The sequence below is a fragment of the Callorhinchus milii genome, unplaced genomic scaffold (genome assembly GCF_018977255.1).
Source record: "Callorhinchus milii isolate IMCB2004 unplaced genomic scaffold, IMCB_Cmil_1.0 Scaffold5, whole genome shotgun sequence".
NCBI lineage: Eukaryota > Metazoa > Chordata > Chondrichthyes > Chimaeriformes > Callorhinchidae > Callorhinchus > Callorhinchus milii.
The window spans coordinates 34,237,279-34,251,782 of NW_024704746.1; the positions used below are offsets into that span (position 1 = coordinate 34,237,279).

General features: G+C 42.3%; 1 protein-coding gene across 1 annotated transcript; it reads right to left on the bottom strand.

Moving 5' to 3' along the window:
• Positions 1–1,502: 1,502 nt before the first annotated feature.
• On the bottom strand, positions 1,503–13,585 carry rxylt1 (ribitol xylosyltransferase 1). Its single transcript, XM_042335415.1, has 6 exons — positions 13,388–13,585; positions 11,666–11,857; positions 10,847–10,949; positions 8,939–9,253; positions 3,541–3,711; positions 1,503–2,279 (listed from the first exon to the last, which is right to left on the bottom strand). Exons 1-6 carry the CDS (start codon positions 13,536–13,538, stop codon positions 1,868–1,870), a joined length of 1,344 nt encoding a protein of 447 aa, XP_042191349.1. The 5' UTR covers positions 13,539–13,585; the 3' UTR covers positions 1,503–1,867.
• Between the last annotated feature and the right edge of the window lie 919 nt (positions 13,586–14,504).

Genomic DNA, 14,504 nt, shown 5'->3' on the forward strand with positions numbered 1-14,504 from the left:
GAAAGAGAATAGAGGGTACCACAGAGAAGATTAAGAGGGTTGGAAACTCATATGGAGTATAAACACTGGCAAGACAACTTGGACCTAATGGCCTGTTTAAGTGCCATAATGTTCTATGTAATTTTATGTCAAAAATAAAGTTAATCCAATTTGAATTTAGGTGTGACCAGTTTGTTCAAAGAAACCTGGTTTGACTCTGCACTGGTTAGAACATGCAAAGAAGACAGTGAATAGCTGTGTGTGTATCTGTTTTATAAAACCTAATGAAAGAACACAATGCATGGTTAAGATATGAAAGATTAATCTAGTTGTGGTATACAAGGTGTAAACTAGGGGAAGCTTTAAGAGTATAGATATCAGACAGCACTTCAATGGTTTTGGTGATTTTTCCTCCTTCGTGATGCTGCAGCTCATCTGCACTCAGCACCTTTCTCAGAGCATGATTAAAGATCTGAAATTTCCTGTGCTGAGCTTATAGACTCACATCCAATTCCTGGAATTCCATGACCCAGCACCTCAATGTACTGCACCAGGATTGCTGATTAGACAGTGCACAAGACAGTTGTGACTTCAGTGCTGGCTTTCCCTGCAGCATGAGTTCAGCAAGACCTCACTGGGACTCTTGGGAAGGGAATGAAAAACTAGCACTCAAACCTGGGGCAATTATCTGGGTGCATCAGGCACTCTATTCCCTTTACTGCGACACTGCCAATCCCTTATCTTGCACATTTTTGTTCTACTAAAAAGCCACATAGAATAATTGTCTGGTACGAGTGATAAAACCCAAGATATTATTTCTCAAAGGTGTCTAACACATACATTATAAGAATATCTAAGAACAGTTGTAACCATCCATCAGCCTCGGCCAGGCAGATTGGGGCTGAGAGAGATAGATGTGACAAGGGACTTCATAAATTCTACGCAAAATGAGCAAAAGGTTTGTCTTCACAAATAAAATCTAAATCTCAGTTTGCCTCCAAGGCCAAACTCTAGTGAAGAAGATGCACACCTGAAGGCAAAATATTACAGATGCTGGAAATCTGAAATAAAAACAGAAGTTGCTGGGAACACTCAGCAGGTCAGGCAGCATAACATTTCAGGTTGATGACCTTCCATCAGAACTCAAATTTCACAGAGGTACTGTGATCGTGGGTGGATCTGAAGCAGGAATTTAAGCCAGAATCCATAAGGAATGATTTGGAGCCTGAGACAGTTGCTGAGAAAATTATGTGGCTGTGAAAGCGATTTTTAGCAAACACATCAAATACAAGAAGGGAAACAGATAGCAAAGAAGGTGAACAGGGTAAAAGGGAAAAACTAAAGTCACGTCGAAGAGAAGAGCAGAACATCTTCCATGTAGGTATTCCTGGAAGAGAAGTGGCAGTGTATTAAACAATAAACAAAAGATAAAATACTGCAGATGCTGGAAATCTGAAGGTAAAAACAGAAGTCGTTAAGAACATTCAGCAGGTCAGACAGCATCTCAGAACTCAGTTCTGATGAAAGGTCATCAATCTGAAACGTTAACTCACTTTCCTCTCTCCATAGATGCTGCCTGACCTGCTGAGTGTTCTCGTGGACTCAAAATTCACAACTGCACATCTGTCTGGGTCCAATTTGACTAAATGTTTCTTTCCAAGCTGGAAAGAATGTCAAACCTTCCAGCAGGAAAAAAAACTGTGCCTTTCTCACAATTAAAAGTGGTTCTTTTGTGCAGTGATATTTCAAGCTTTGATTTGTAAAATATATAACTGCCAGGTTCTATTGACAACTTTAAATATTTTATAGTACAAATGCAAGGATTATTATTAAGTTGCAGGATAAGGTACACAACAACAAGTGGTAGGAGTTGTGTAGGGAGGTATAATTAAGCCGTTAAAAAAAATCTATTTTCAAGGATGTGGATGAATTTTTGCTTCAGTTGAGTTCTGAATTGTTTGTACCATTCTATGAGGATTTGTCTCCTCTGAATCTTCTCCGTCAGACTCATGACCTTTTCTTTTGCTAAAATAGCAGGTAATTCTCTCCAGTCTTTCACAAAAATAAAAGGTGCCCCCATTGACTTCAATAACCTCAAAGGGGCATTGTGTAAAACTGACGAGTTGCCACACTTCCCAGGCGTCATGATATCTTCAACCACAGGGACAGAACCGTAAGCACATGCTTCATAAATTCTATAGCATTCTGTATTGATTCCCATTGGGCATAGTGTAAGGTCACTCTGCAACAAAGCATCCTGGTATTTCTTTAGACTTTCACTGCTTTCCTGAGGCAACCACCTGGAACGAAGGAATAAAACCGGAAAGGTCAGCCAGCGTTCATACAAATTGTACTTTGTGTCAAAAAACATATATATCTACACAAGTGCAAAAGTTGTTTAACTTCAGTTTGAAAGTACAATACTAGCAATATTATCATAATATTAACATCCCATCACTGACTACATTTGTTTCAGGTTACAGATAATACTGTGGCGGTAAGAAAAACATTGTTACAACTTATGGTTCTCAGGTTAAGGGATCTATACATCACCACTAGCTGTGGTGAAGGATGACACCAAAGTAAAACTAAGTGATGTAGCATAGGAACTGGTCATTCACTTCAAGGCTATTTGTTGGACATTGTTGTGTGCAAACTGGTTACTGCGTTTGCTACAAAACACACTACACTTTACAGTAAATCCCTTGAAGTACTTTGAGACATCCACCTGAAGTGAACGGCCATATATCAAATTTAAGGATTTTTTTTATTATTATCAATAATTTTACCCACAAAATATACAGTCAATTCACTTTACAGTATATTTTGTGAAGCACTTTTAGACGACTAGCAGACGTGAAAAGCGCTACATCAAATGCAAGGATTATTATTATTATAATAACTAAACACATCTTTACAGGGGGTCATTTTAATTTAGTTAAAAGACTAATCATTATTGAAAATCCATTACAAAGTACAACTAGATGCACCTAAAATCTAAAACCACAGGCCAAAAAAAAAGGGGAGTTGAGGAGAGGCAAGCACGACAGTAAAGTGAAATCCAAAGATAGTGAAAGAGAATTTTTTTCTTGCTATTGTTTATGTAAAAATCCTAACTCATGTGATATAATAACAACAATTTACATTTGTATAGCATCTTTCATATCATTTGTATAGCATCCTTCATGTCTTAAAATGCTCCACAGAGATGGCAGAGTGCCCGGAGGGAGTGGGGGTGGGAGGGAGGGTGGTGAGGAGAGGTGGCTAAAAGCACAGTCAAAGAGATAGGTCCCTCCGCCAGACTCTGACAAATGCACCAAGCGGGCAATCCACCATGTTCACGTTGGTCTTTAACAAATCCTTCAGCAAAATAAAAACAGTCCACAGTGTTCTCATGTTCAATCTCAAACCAAGCAATCTGAATACCACAAGGCTGGTATTTCTCTGCAGATTGAATACAGTTAGTGATCAGTAAGCTTTTGGGAATAAAACTGCAGCTATTCAGTTGCAACAAATCTATTTTAAAGCAGACTGATGAACTCTATACAAAAAAAGACTTACTGTTCTCTGACTGAGATAAGACACATTGAATCGAGTCGTTCATGTCTCAATATATTGAGCAGGATTTCCCTGGAGGAGTCCTTGTACACAGTTCCTAGGAAATTACACAAGTACGGCCTTGATGAATGCAACATGAGGTTGTTGAAATCCACAACAGGGAAGTTTCTGTATCTGAAATGAGAATAAAATGAAATTATTGCATTTTCTTGGAATATACGGAAAGTTTTCAATGTAATGGAGCCGTGTGAATTAAGGTTGGGAGTTATTTTCAGTTACTAGAAATAGTTACCAGTTTAGTGGTATAGCAACTATTCTGTAGAATCTTGTGAAACAAGATCATTGACAAGTAAATCAACTTTTTGTTCACAAATTCCTTTAAAAAGTTAAAAGGATATGCAAAAATTGTTCTACATTCCAGTCAGTGTTAGCATAGATTAAAAGTGACACATTCATATTCAGTCACATTCTTATAAGGTCACCTCACTTTGTAAGATTAATGTCCCATTCTTTTACCCAAAATAGATTTTACGAGGCTGCAAATGCGACATTTTGGTAATCGATTAATTTCTCAGATTGTGGCCAGATAGAATGCAATAAAATAAACAGGCCGCTTGTCTTCAAGGTGATCCCTGAAATCAATCATATTCTGGTAAAGTAGACTGAATCTCCAGATCCCGTGATACATTCCATTCTCATTTTCCAATTCCCTCCACAATAAAGAGCTGGATAGGTTAAAAATCCACTAGGGACTGTCAACGTGCCTTGAATTAATTATTCATAGCTGAAGATTGATAGGAACCAAAAAAAATGGCAAATCTGAAAAATGTACTCAATGGCACAGAAGCTTTAGCTTTCTTAAAGGTGATATACCTTCAATACAAGGCTACCATTCTGAAAATCTTAAATGTTATCACTTTTGACTCGATTATAGGATCTGTTGCAGATAATAGGTTACAGAGTAGGTAGAATGGGTCGAGATTAAGGTGAGATTTGAAGACTAGGACAATGAATTAAACCTCAAATCCTCTGAATGCTGGTGGCCAATGAAATTGGGACAGTGAACATGTGGAGCTCTACAGCAGCGATCTCTGGATCAGCAAGTAATGTGTCTATTCTCTCAATCAGGGAATAGTACGTGCTGCAGAACAGGCAATACTCAACCGGAACATTGTCAGAGCATGACAAAAACATGTTATTTGAGAATTAACTTTGCAGGCAGTACTGAAGATCTTCAACTCGAGGCATTGATACCTGCAATTATGTGTCAGCCTGGCTCAGTGGTAGCACTCTCACTTCTGAGTCATAATATTGCGGGTTCAAGAGATGGCACTACTTCAAAAGAGTTAGGAGTTTTTCCCGGCCAACAATCCCTCAAATAAAATTGGTCACTCACTCTATGGCTGTTTGTGGGACATTGCTGTGTCACATTTTGCTCGCAGAATACATAGTCAATCTACTTTACAGTATATCCTGTGAAGTGTTTTGAGATGTCTCGACAACATGAAAGGTGCTATATCAAATGCAAGAATTATTATAATTTTTATTAATTAGGACGAATACCCTCAAACTGGAAAGAACTTGGAAAAATGTTCTTTCCACTTATCAGCAGTGACAGTACTCAATGTAATGAATGCAATATTCATCCCTTTCCAAAAGTGTAAAGACGTCAATCTAATTGAATAAAATTGTTTTTAATACGATTGGCATTATCAAGTACTGGTTGCAAGGTCAAGCTATATTGATCTTAATGCATTTGTGACGCTAGGTTGTGTATCCTTTTAAGAGCACTAAGGCTTGGTTGGGCACAAAAATGGCAATTTCTTATGTTAAACTAACAGTAGAACAAGTTGTTATGGATGACAGACATTTTTTGATCAAACCACACATCCTCAAATACGTGACCCCAACAAAGACTCCAGGGCCAAATGGCACTTCATTATTCCTGACCATGAAAAGGACATTTTTTAAACAATGCATCTTTGCTTGCTGCAACAATCATAATACAAGTGACTGCACATAAATCACAGGAAGAAACAAGTAGAATCTAAACACTCACTGCACAGAACATTGACCTCCTTTTAGAGCTTCAAATACAATTCTAAATATGAGTATATATATACACACACACACGTATATTTAAAAAAATCTACAGAACCAGAAAAGACTTCATTTTAACCACATTCAACTTGCATTCTAAGACACTTACATTTTAAGTTTGATACAGAAATTTTTACGTCATCCTCAAAGCTTTGAATTACAAAGACAGAAACAAATCATAGCAAAACTGGTACATAAAAATAAATACTTCTAAGTAAATTTAGTGAGGATGAGCTACAGTAAATAAATAAAAGAAAGTGAGGGTCTCGTAATGAACATTTACTCAAAACAAGGCACCTATGGCATTGGTGAGGCATTTCTGAAGAATAATAGAAGGACAAATTGACCAGGCCTAACCATAGAAGTCCTCAGAATATTTGGAGTACACAGTATTCTGATAAGATGGTATACTTTCCTGTCTGAATGCAATCTTACATATTTAACTAACCTCTTGGGCTCCAAAGCTGCTCTTCAGATGCAATGAACAGAATCTTAGCAGTCACATAAAGAGCTCAGCTGCTGGTTTACCATCACTTCAAGATTAAATATAGGGTATTGTACCAGCTAGAGTACAGCACTTTTCCATTATTCTCTTACCAATGAAGGACCCATCATGATGTTCTGTTTATATTGCAAGTTGGTGCTCAGCCAAAGCTTAAGAGCATTCCACAAAGCAGTAAGTGGTGCAGACTGTCAGGTAACTTTCACATGTATAACTTGCTTTAAACATATCACTGAACTTGGGACATTAATATCCACTAAATAATCCTGTGTAAAGCTATTTTAGTGACATAGGCACAGATTTAACAGGAAATTGGCCCTATAAGGCTGGAAGCCGCAAAATAGAGAGGGGGAAGTCTGTTCAGTGAATGATAGGAATCAACAGGCAGCTGTACATAAGCTGCATCAGCGCTGAATAACTGGAGGTTGACTCAGGAATCTGAGCTAAAGCAAATGTTATTTACACTGTACATAAATGATTCGGAAGTTTGGACAGATAACAAGCTAGTTTGCTGATGATGCCAACTGAGGGTGCGGGAGGAAGGGGGGAAAGACGACAACAGTGGAGTGAGTAATGGGATTGTGGAAGGAGAATAAACATTTGGAGTATAAACTAAACAGTACACATCTGCAAGACGTGTGACCAGGAGAGGGATATGGGGATACAGATGAACAGATTGTTGAAACAATCAGCACAGTAGTGGTGGCAGTAAACAACGAATTAGGTCTTGGGGTGCATAGTTAAAGGGATAGAGCAAAAGACACAGGCAGCAATAGTAAATGTATACAAAAGCTCTGGTCAGATCTCCTAGAGTACTAAACACAATTGTAGTCGTTGAATTATAGCACAGATATCTTGGCATGGTGGGGGAACAGGGAAGAGCAACTAGATTAAGGAGAGGATGGTTTGAAGCGTGGAATGTTCACACTGGGCTCATGGAAGATCTTATTGAATTCATGGAGAGCTAAAGTATAGCATTAAACTGATTGCTAATAATATGTTTAACTTGATCAAAAATTTACCTGCAAGAGAACATAAACTCAAGCTTAGAAGCGGGAAGATGGAAGTGCAGTTTAGATTTAATTACATTACACAGATAGCAGTGAATATATAAACTGGAATGCCCTGCAAGATTGTGGAGACAGATTGTGTCAACAAATCAATAGGGAAATTAGATACCAATTTGACTTAAAAATTGATTGTGGAGTATGAGAAATATAATTGAGGATTTTTTTTTTAAAAAAATCATAACCAGACGGAGAGACATTTTTTTTAATTTTCTTGGACAATTCTATGTTGCATTTTAAGAATAATGATCAGCACTGCTGTAGGTTTCTGCCACTTCTACTTTAGCTTTTCCGGGAACAGCAGTACTGTAATTCAAAAGTACTGTATTTTGAAACGTCTCAAAGTACTGTACTTTTGAATCAAACTATTTCGGTCTGAGGAAGTTTGCATTCCACAACAGTTAGTTGGTTGTAATTTTTCATTACTAAACACTGCCCTCTAGACATAAATTTCAGTTGTTACACTGAACAATAGTTGTCTCAAATTGTGGAAAATTCAACACCTAATCAATTCTCAGCACGGGATTTTCTTGATTAATATTCAAATAATACTTGCATTTGATATAGCGCCTTATCACGACCTTGAGACGTTTCAAAGCGCTTCACAGAATATACCTCAAAGTGAATTGATTTTGTGGGGAAACAGTGAAATGGCCAGCAGGTCACACTGAAGTAACATATTTCATGGCAATCACCAATTGGCGATACACAGATTGCTAAAAAATAAAGATCTTTATTAGTGTATTTGTAATATAAAGATTCAACAAAAAGATTGCTAATTAGCAGTTGGGGAATGATATACCCAAACCTCAGGAAAGTCCTGGTTGAACTGCGCTCCTTGAAAGTTATGGAAAAAACTACTATGAGTGATAACAATAGAACAGATATTTTGAAAGATTTGATCTCATCCTTCTTACTGTCTTCTCATCATAGCATCAAGTTTTTTTTAAAAAAAGGAATCCAGTGTCGTTTTTCAACTTATTCCAGCCATAAAGAGAAACTTCCTGATGTGTGTTGTGAAATTGCAGTTTGTAACAACAACAACAAAATTACATTTATAGAGCACCTTTCACGTCGGGAGGTCCTCTTGTCTTGGTGTATCCTAAAGTACTGTTCTGGGTCTACTTTTTCAATTCCATTTAATAATAATAATCCTTGCATTTGATATAGCGCTTTTCACGTCGGGAGGACGTCCCAAAGCGCTTCACAGAACACACTGTAAAGTGAATTGACTGTATATTTGTGGGCGAACGCGGCAGCCAATTGTGCACAGCAATGTCCCACAAACAGTCGTAGATTGAAAATGACCAATTTATTATTGTTTTTGGTTTTGGAGGGATTATTATTAGGTATGTGGAGTAAGGAAACTTGCCCAAGGTTTCGCCCTCTGCCTGGAATTGAACTCAGGTCTCTCACTTGCAAAGCGAGTGCTCTAACCACTGAGCTACAGGACTCCATATTTCAAATATGATACACCTCAAAAGGTCTCCTCTGAGCTAGCCCCAAGTCTGAAGCCAAACAATAACAACAACTTGCATTTATATAGCACCCTTCACATCCCAGAGCGCTTCACAGTGGTAGAGTCTAACAGACTGAGCCTCCCAGCACCCTTTACAAGCAGCACAGCGAGGCCCTGGGAGGTTGACGAGAGAACATGCAACAAGAGAAAGGCAGAATGGTTTCACTAAACAAAATGACATAAGCAAGTTGGTACAATTGACATTCTACTTACGTTGCCACTCCCAGGGGCCACTGATAAACATCCTCTTCGTTTACCCAGAGACTGTCATAAACTAGAAAAAGCAAATCCACAAATCCTCCATGTTTCTTGAGGTAAGGCTCTATCCATTGGTTATTGCACTGCTCATTGCCAAGCAGTACGACAGCCACGTGTTGTAATTTGTGGGTTTGGAGGAGTGTCTGAACATACTGTAGCCACTGGGTGGCAAACATGATCTTCCCTTCTTCCCGACCATTTAGTACAAGCACCAGACTCTCAGCGTCCAGGGGAATGTGCCCAGGGACCACCGCAGGACCAGTATAGAAACTGAAAAGCAACAAAAGTACAAATTGCAAATACCAATATATCACCCGGTCCAAAACAGTCAAACCGTTGACTTATTTTAGCTATATAGTTAAATAACTTTTTAGCGCCCACAAAATAAACAGTCAATTCACTTTATTCTGCGAAGCTCTTTGACACACCTCAAATACATGATAAGGCGCTATATCAAAAGCAAGGATTATTATTATATAGTTTGGGACATGACATGAGAGTGGAAGGTGAACTGGATGGATGTTGCTCTTCTTTCGTCTTGCAATTCTTATGTTCTTAACTATTATTTGAGAAACACATTCACAAGTCTCGCTATGTCTCTAGTATATTATGGCACTTCATCAAGTTTAAGAACTTGTCTTCAGAGAATACCATAGAAGGATATGGGGATGTTGGTTTAGTGACATGCTTAACTGATTGCACTTCAAGGAATTCAGATTATAAATGCAAATCATAATAAAACAATATGTTATAAGCTGTCATTCTACTTAAAATCCGTATGTGCTCCACGTGATGAATGGAGAGCGATGAAGTGATCAACTGATAAACGTACCATCACACAAAGCATCACCCAGACAAAGTTCAATACTTAATTCTGGATCACAATAATTCACTATTCATGGTGGGGTAAATATTGACCGCGAACAGACAGACGGGACATTGGTTTAACATCTCATCTGGAGGACGTCACCTCTGATTATTCACTATAAATCATATGCATTTTTGAAAGGTATCAAGTATATTAAAAGAGAAACTGTACCTTTTAACTAATACTTAAAAGGGAAACCGATACACTATATTGTCAAAGCAAAGTTCCTTCTCTTTTCTTTTCCTTGCCGCTGTTCAGCCTTCCAAACAATTTTGTGTTTGAAACTTTAGTCTGTTTTGACTCCTTCTCTGCATCTTCATGGAAAATACACATTGTTTCGAAAGCTGCACAATCTCAGCACTGGCTTCCAGCAACAAGCAGCTGAGCCAAATAAGCAAAAGCTGGCTGTTTTAGGTTCCTTAATTCTGAGCTATAGCAGCCGGTCATTTAAATTTACAGCCTGAGCACAGAGCGCAAATCCCACCAATGCAAGCTTGCTGCTCGCTCAGAGCCTAGGGATGATGTGGGGAAACATTCCCCAAATCTCCCACCTTTCCTTTAATTTACCCCATATTTCCAAGCATTACAAACCAGCAAAGTGTCAGGTTCAATCCATAATATGAGCAGAATTAACCGTTCTCAGCAAGACTGCTGCTAGGAGTTTCAACTAAAACTTTGGGGAAATGGGGGAAGAAAAAAGATAGCATTACTGGTGAGCCATTCTAGAAGCACATATAATAATAATAATAATCCTTGCAATTGATACAGCGCCTTATCATCTCGTCGAGATGTCTCAAAGTACTCACAGGTTATGCTGTAAAGTGGCGTGACTGTGTGTATTTTGTATCTGTAAACTGGATTATCTTCAGTCTATCTGTAATAATATAGGAAATGTGAACTGATATTACAGAGATACTAACTTAATGCATATGGGGAGTGGATCTGATAAGTCTCACTCCATTACACAAAACAGTTCACAAAAGCTTAAGGCTCACCTAAAGTGCAAGTTTCCATCATTTAGTTCTCCTTGTCTCCACTGTGCTGCCACGTCACCTGGGGAAAGCTGTCCCCCCAGAATGTGATGCCAGAGGTAAAGTCCTATTTAAAACCCAAACAAAAGTATTTAGTAGCCACAACAACATGGATTTATATAGCGCTCTTCATGTAGGGCAGTGTCCCGGAGCACTTAACAGTGGCAGAGCCTGACTCTGAACCGAGGAGGAGGGAGGAGATGACCATAAGCATGGTCGAAGAGGAAGGGCTTCACTTGTGATCTAGTAGAGGAGGAGGGGTCAAGGCGGAGGAATTGGGGGAGAGAGTTCGAAAGCTTTGGGGCATAGTGGCTAAAAGGACGGCTGCCGATGGTGGAGCGGATGAAGGACAAACAGGAGGCCAGAGCCAGCCGAGCAGAGGCAGACAATTAAAAAAAAGTTCACTGTGCAGTAGTAATACATAGATCTAAATAGAAGACATTACCAAAGATTGTTAAACCCCATTATTTTTGTGAATGGCAATTAAAAGCTAAAGAAGCAATTATCAGAGACAATTTCAAAATTTTCAATAGAACCCTCTAAAACCATCTCATTCTGCGGGGGGTAGAGTAGTTAGATAAGAAGACTAGAATTGAAGATATAAAATGTAAGCCAAATAGAATCTAATAAAAGCCTTCAAAATTTCCGAATGTTCTGCGAAAGTTTATTTTCACTGGGTTGGTGTTAACAAGGCAGCTTAAGATCAGGATAGTCATCAGACGATTTAAGAAAGTTAGAATAGTTTTCATTTAGAGACTTGTAATTTCTACTAAGAGCACTTACCAATGGCAGCTTTGCCCCAGATCTGTACCTGTTTGGGTCGGGTTTGTAAAATGTGTTTCTGGAATCCGTGGAGATGAGCTTCCTGCTGCCGAGCATTCTCAGCTCGGTCATCTTCTTCCCATGGATTCCATTCATCCTTTTGTTCAGTTTCCAAATCCCTTGCTTCCAATTTCTGCCATGGAAGTGTACTTCCTGTAAATCCAAAATTCCAGGTAGAACAGTAACTGCATATTGAGAAGAACAAACACCCACACGAAAATTACATTTGTATAGCGCCTTTCACGTCGGGAGGACGTCCCAAGCTGCTGGACAATCAGTGTTTCAGGCCCGAGCTGGGGGTCGGGATTGGGGAGGGTTGGGGAGCGGGGGGGAAGGAGGGTGACCAAAGGCACAGTCAAAGAGGAGGGTCTTGAGACGGGTCTTGAAGGAGGCAAGGGAGGGGGCGAGGCGGAGGGACTGCGGGATGGAGTTCCAGAGGGTGGGGCGGGCGAGGCGGGGGATGTGAATCAGACCGGAGCGCGCTGAGCAGAAGCAGCGAGCAGAATGGTAGGGGGTTAGGTGGTCACAGAGATAGGTGGGAACAAAGCCACGGAGGGCTTTGAAGGCGAGGACCAAAATCTTGAACCGTATCCTCTGTGTGATGTGAAGCCAGTGAAGTGGGGTGAGGATGGGGGTGATAGGGTCGCGGAGCCTGGGGTGGGAGAAGAAACCTTACCACACGGGTTTCAAAGGAATCACAGCACAGGAGGTCATTTGGCCCATTAAACCTATTCTGATGACAGCTCCTCCATTACAGTCAACTACTCTAATCCCAGTTCCATGCTGACTCTCTCTCTCTCTCTCTGTAGCATTTTATATTCGTTCTGTTCATATCTGTATCCAATTCTGTTTTTCTCTTTGACGGTGCCTTCAGCTCCCCTCTCGACTCTCTACCCCCTCCTCGCTCGCTCCGTCCCTCCCTTCCCTTCCCTCCCCTCACCCTGACCATTTCCCCCCCACCAACGCTCGGGTCCCGACCAACCGTCCAGCGCCTCGGGACGTCCTCCCGACGTGAAAGGCGCTCAATAAATGGAATCTTGTTGTTGTTGTTATTGTTGTTGTTAAATATTATGACTTCAGCCTCAAATAGCCACTGCGGCAAATCGTTCTACGTCTCCACAATCCTTTTAACCCTCTGTGCGTGGAGTGGGTCCCTAACCTCTCCCCCCAACCCCTTAACAATTCCAATGACCACCGTGAGCTCTGCCTCGTCGTTACCGATGGGGCAGTGCCAAACGAGGTCTGGATCGAAATTTGGTTCACATTTGAAACACGTTGAATGGGCAAAGTTCCCCACGAAATTCCGCCCGAACCGTCCGCGAAAACACGGTGAAGAAAAATTCTGCTGAATTGTTGCAGAAGGGGAGGGGGTTGGGGGGGGGGAGGGGGAGGGGGTTGGGGGGTGGGGGGGGGAGGGGGTTGGGGGGGTTGGGGGGTTGGGGGGGGAGGGGGTTGGGGGGGGGGAGTGGGGGGCAGATTCTTCCCAGTTTCACTTTGCAGCAAACCCCAAAAATATATATATATATATACATAATATATATAATATATATTTCTATGCACAGGACAAATAACCTGGTGGAGGCTGAGCTATCGGCCCTGATCTCCTGCCTGTGATGGGGAGGGCGGTTGCACTGAGCAGAGTCGGGCCCCGATGTTCACAGCGGCGGCGGCGGCGGCTCTCACCCCTGTGGCGGTCCCGGCGCTGGGCCGCTCGCTGCCCGCGGGCCGCCCCGGAGCCGCGGAAGAGGACGACGTAAGCGGCGTATATCGAAAACAGGCAATAGACCAACAGCAGCGAACGCGCCGCCCGTCTGCGGCCGCTCCTCACCGTCATGTGGCTGCCGTGGGACTGAGCCCAGAGCCCAGAGCCCCCCCAGAGCCCCCCCCCCCCCACAGCCCCCCCAGAGCCCCCCCCCCCCACAGCCCCCCCAGAGCCACCCCCCCCAGAGCCCAGAGCCCCCCCCAGAGCCCAGAGCCCCCCCAGAGCCCAGAGCCCCCCCAGAGCCCAGAGCCCCCCAGAGCCCAGAGCCCCCCCAGAGCCCAGAGCCCCCCAGAGCCCAGACCCCCCACCCCCCAGAGCACAGACCCCCAGAGCCCAGACCCCCACCCCCCAGAGCACAGACCCCAGAGCCCCCCCAGAGCACAGACCCCCAGACCCAGAGCCCCCCAGAGCACAGACCCCCCCAGAGCCCAGAGCCCCCCCAGAGCACAGACCCCCAGACCCCCCCCAGACCCCCAGGGCTCAGCTCAGCCCCGGTCCGGCAGACGAGCCACACGCACTGACAAGGAAGGCACCGGGAGGTCCCGCACTCGGGGCCGCTCCGCAAACAGCACCGCAACAACTGCTGACGCTTTTAGGTTTCCAGCTCCTGCCTGAGCCTGTGACACACTCACCTCACACTCACCTCACACACACACCTCATACACACTCACACTCACCTCACACACACACACCTCACACTCACCTCACACACACACCTCATACACACTCACACACACCTCACACCTCACACTCACCTCACACACACCTCACACACACACCTCATACACACTCACACACCTCATACACACTCACACACACACACACACACACACCTCACACTCACACACACCTCACACCTCACACTCACCTCACACTCACACACACTCATACACACTCACACACCTCACACACCACACACACACCTCACACACACCTCACACACACACACCTCACACACCTCACACACACCTCACACACCTCACACTCACACCTCACACACACACACCTCACACTCACACACACCTCACACTCACACAC

Excerpts from the sequence above, each read along its gene's own strand:
- rxylt1 (XM_042335415.1), bottom strand. The coding sequence starts at position 13,538 with ATGACGGTGAGGAGCGGCCGCAGACGGGCGGCGCGTTCGCTGCTGTTG. Across the intron at positions 10,950-11,665 it reads CTGGGGCAAAGCTGCCATTG|GACTTTACCTCTGGCATCAC; the intron begins GTAAGTGCTCTT and ends GGTTTTAAATAG. Across the intron at positions 9,254-10,846 it reads GATGGAAACTTGCACTTTAG|TTTCTATACTGGTCCTGCGG; the intron begins GTGAGCCTTAAG and ends GTTGCTTTTCAG.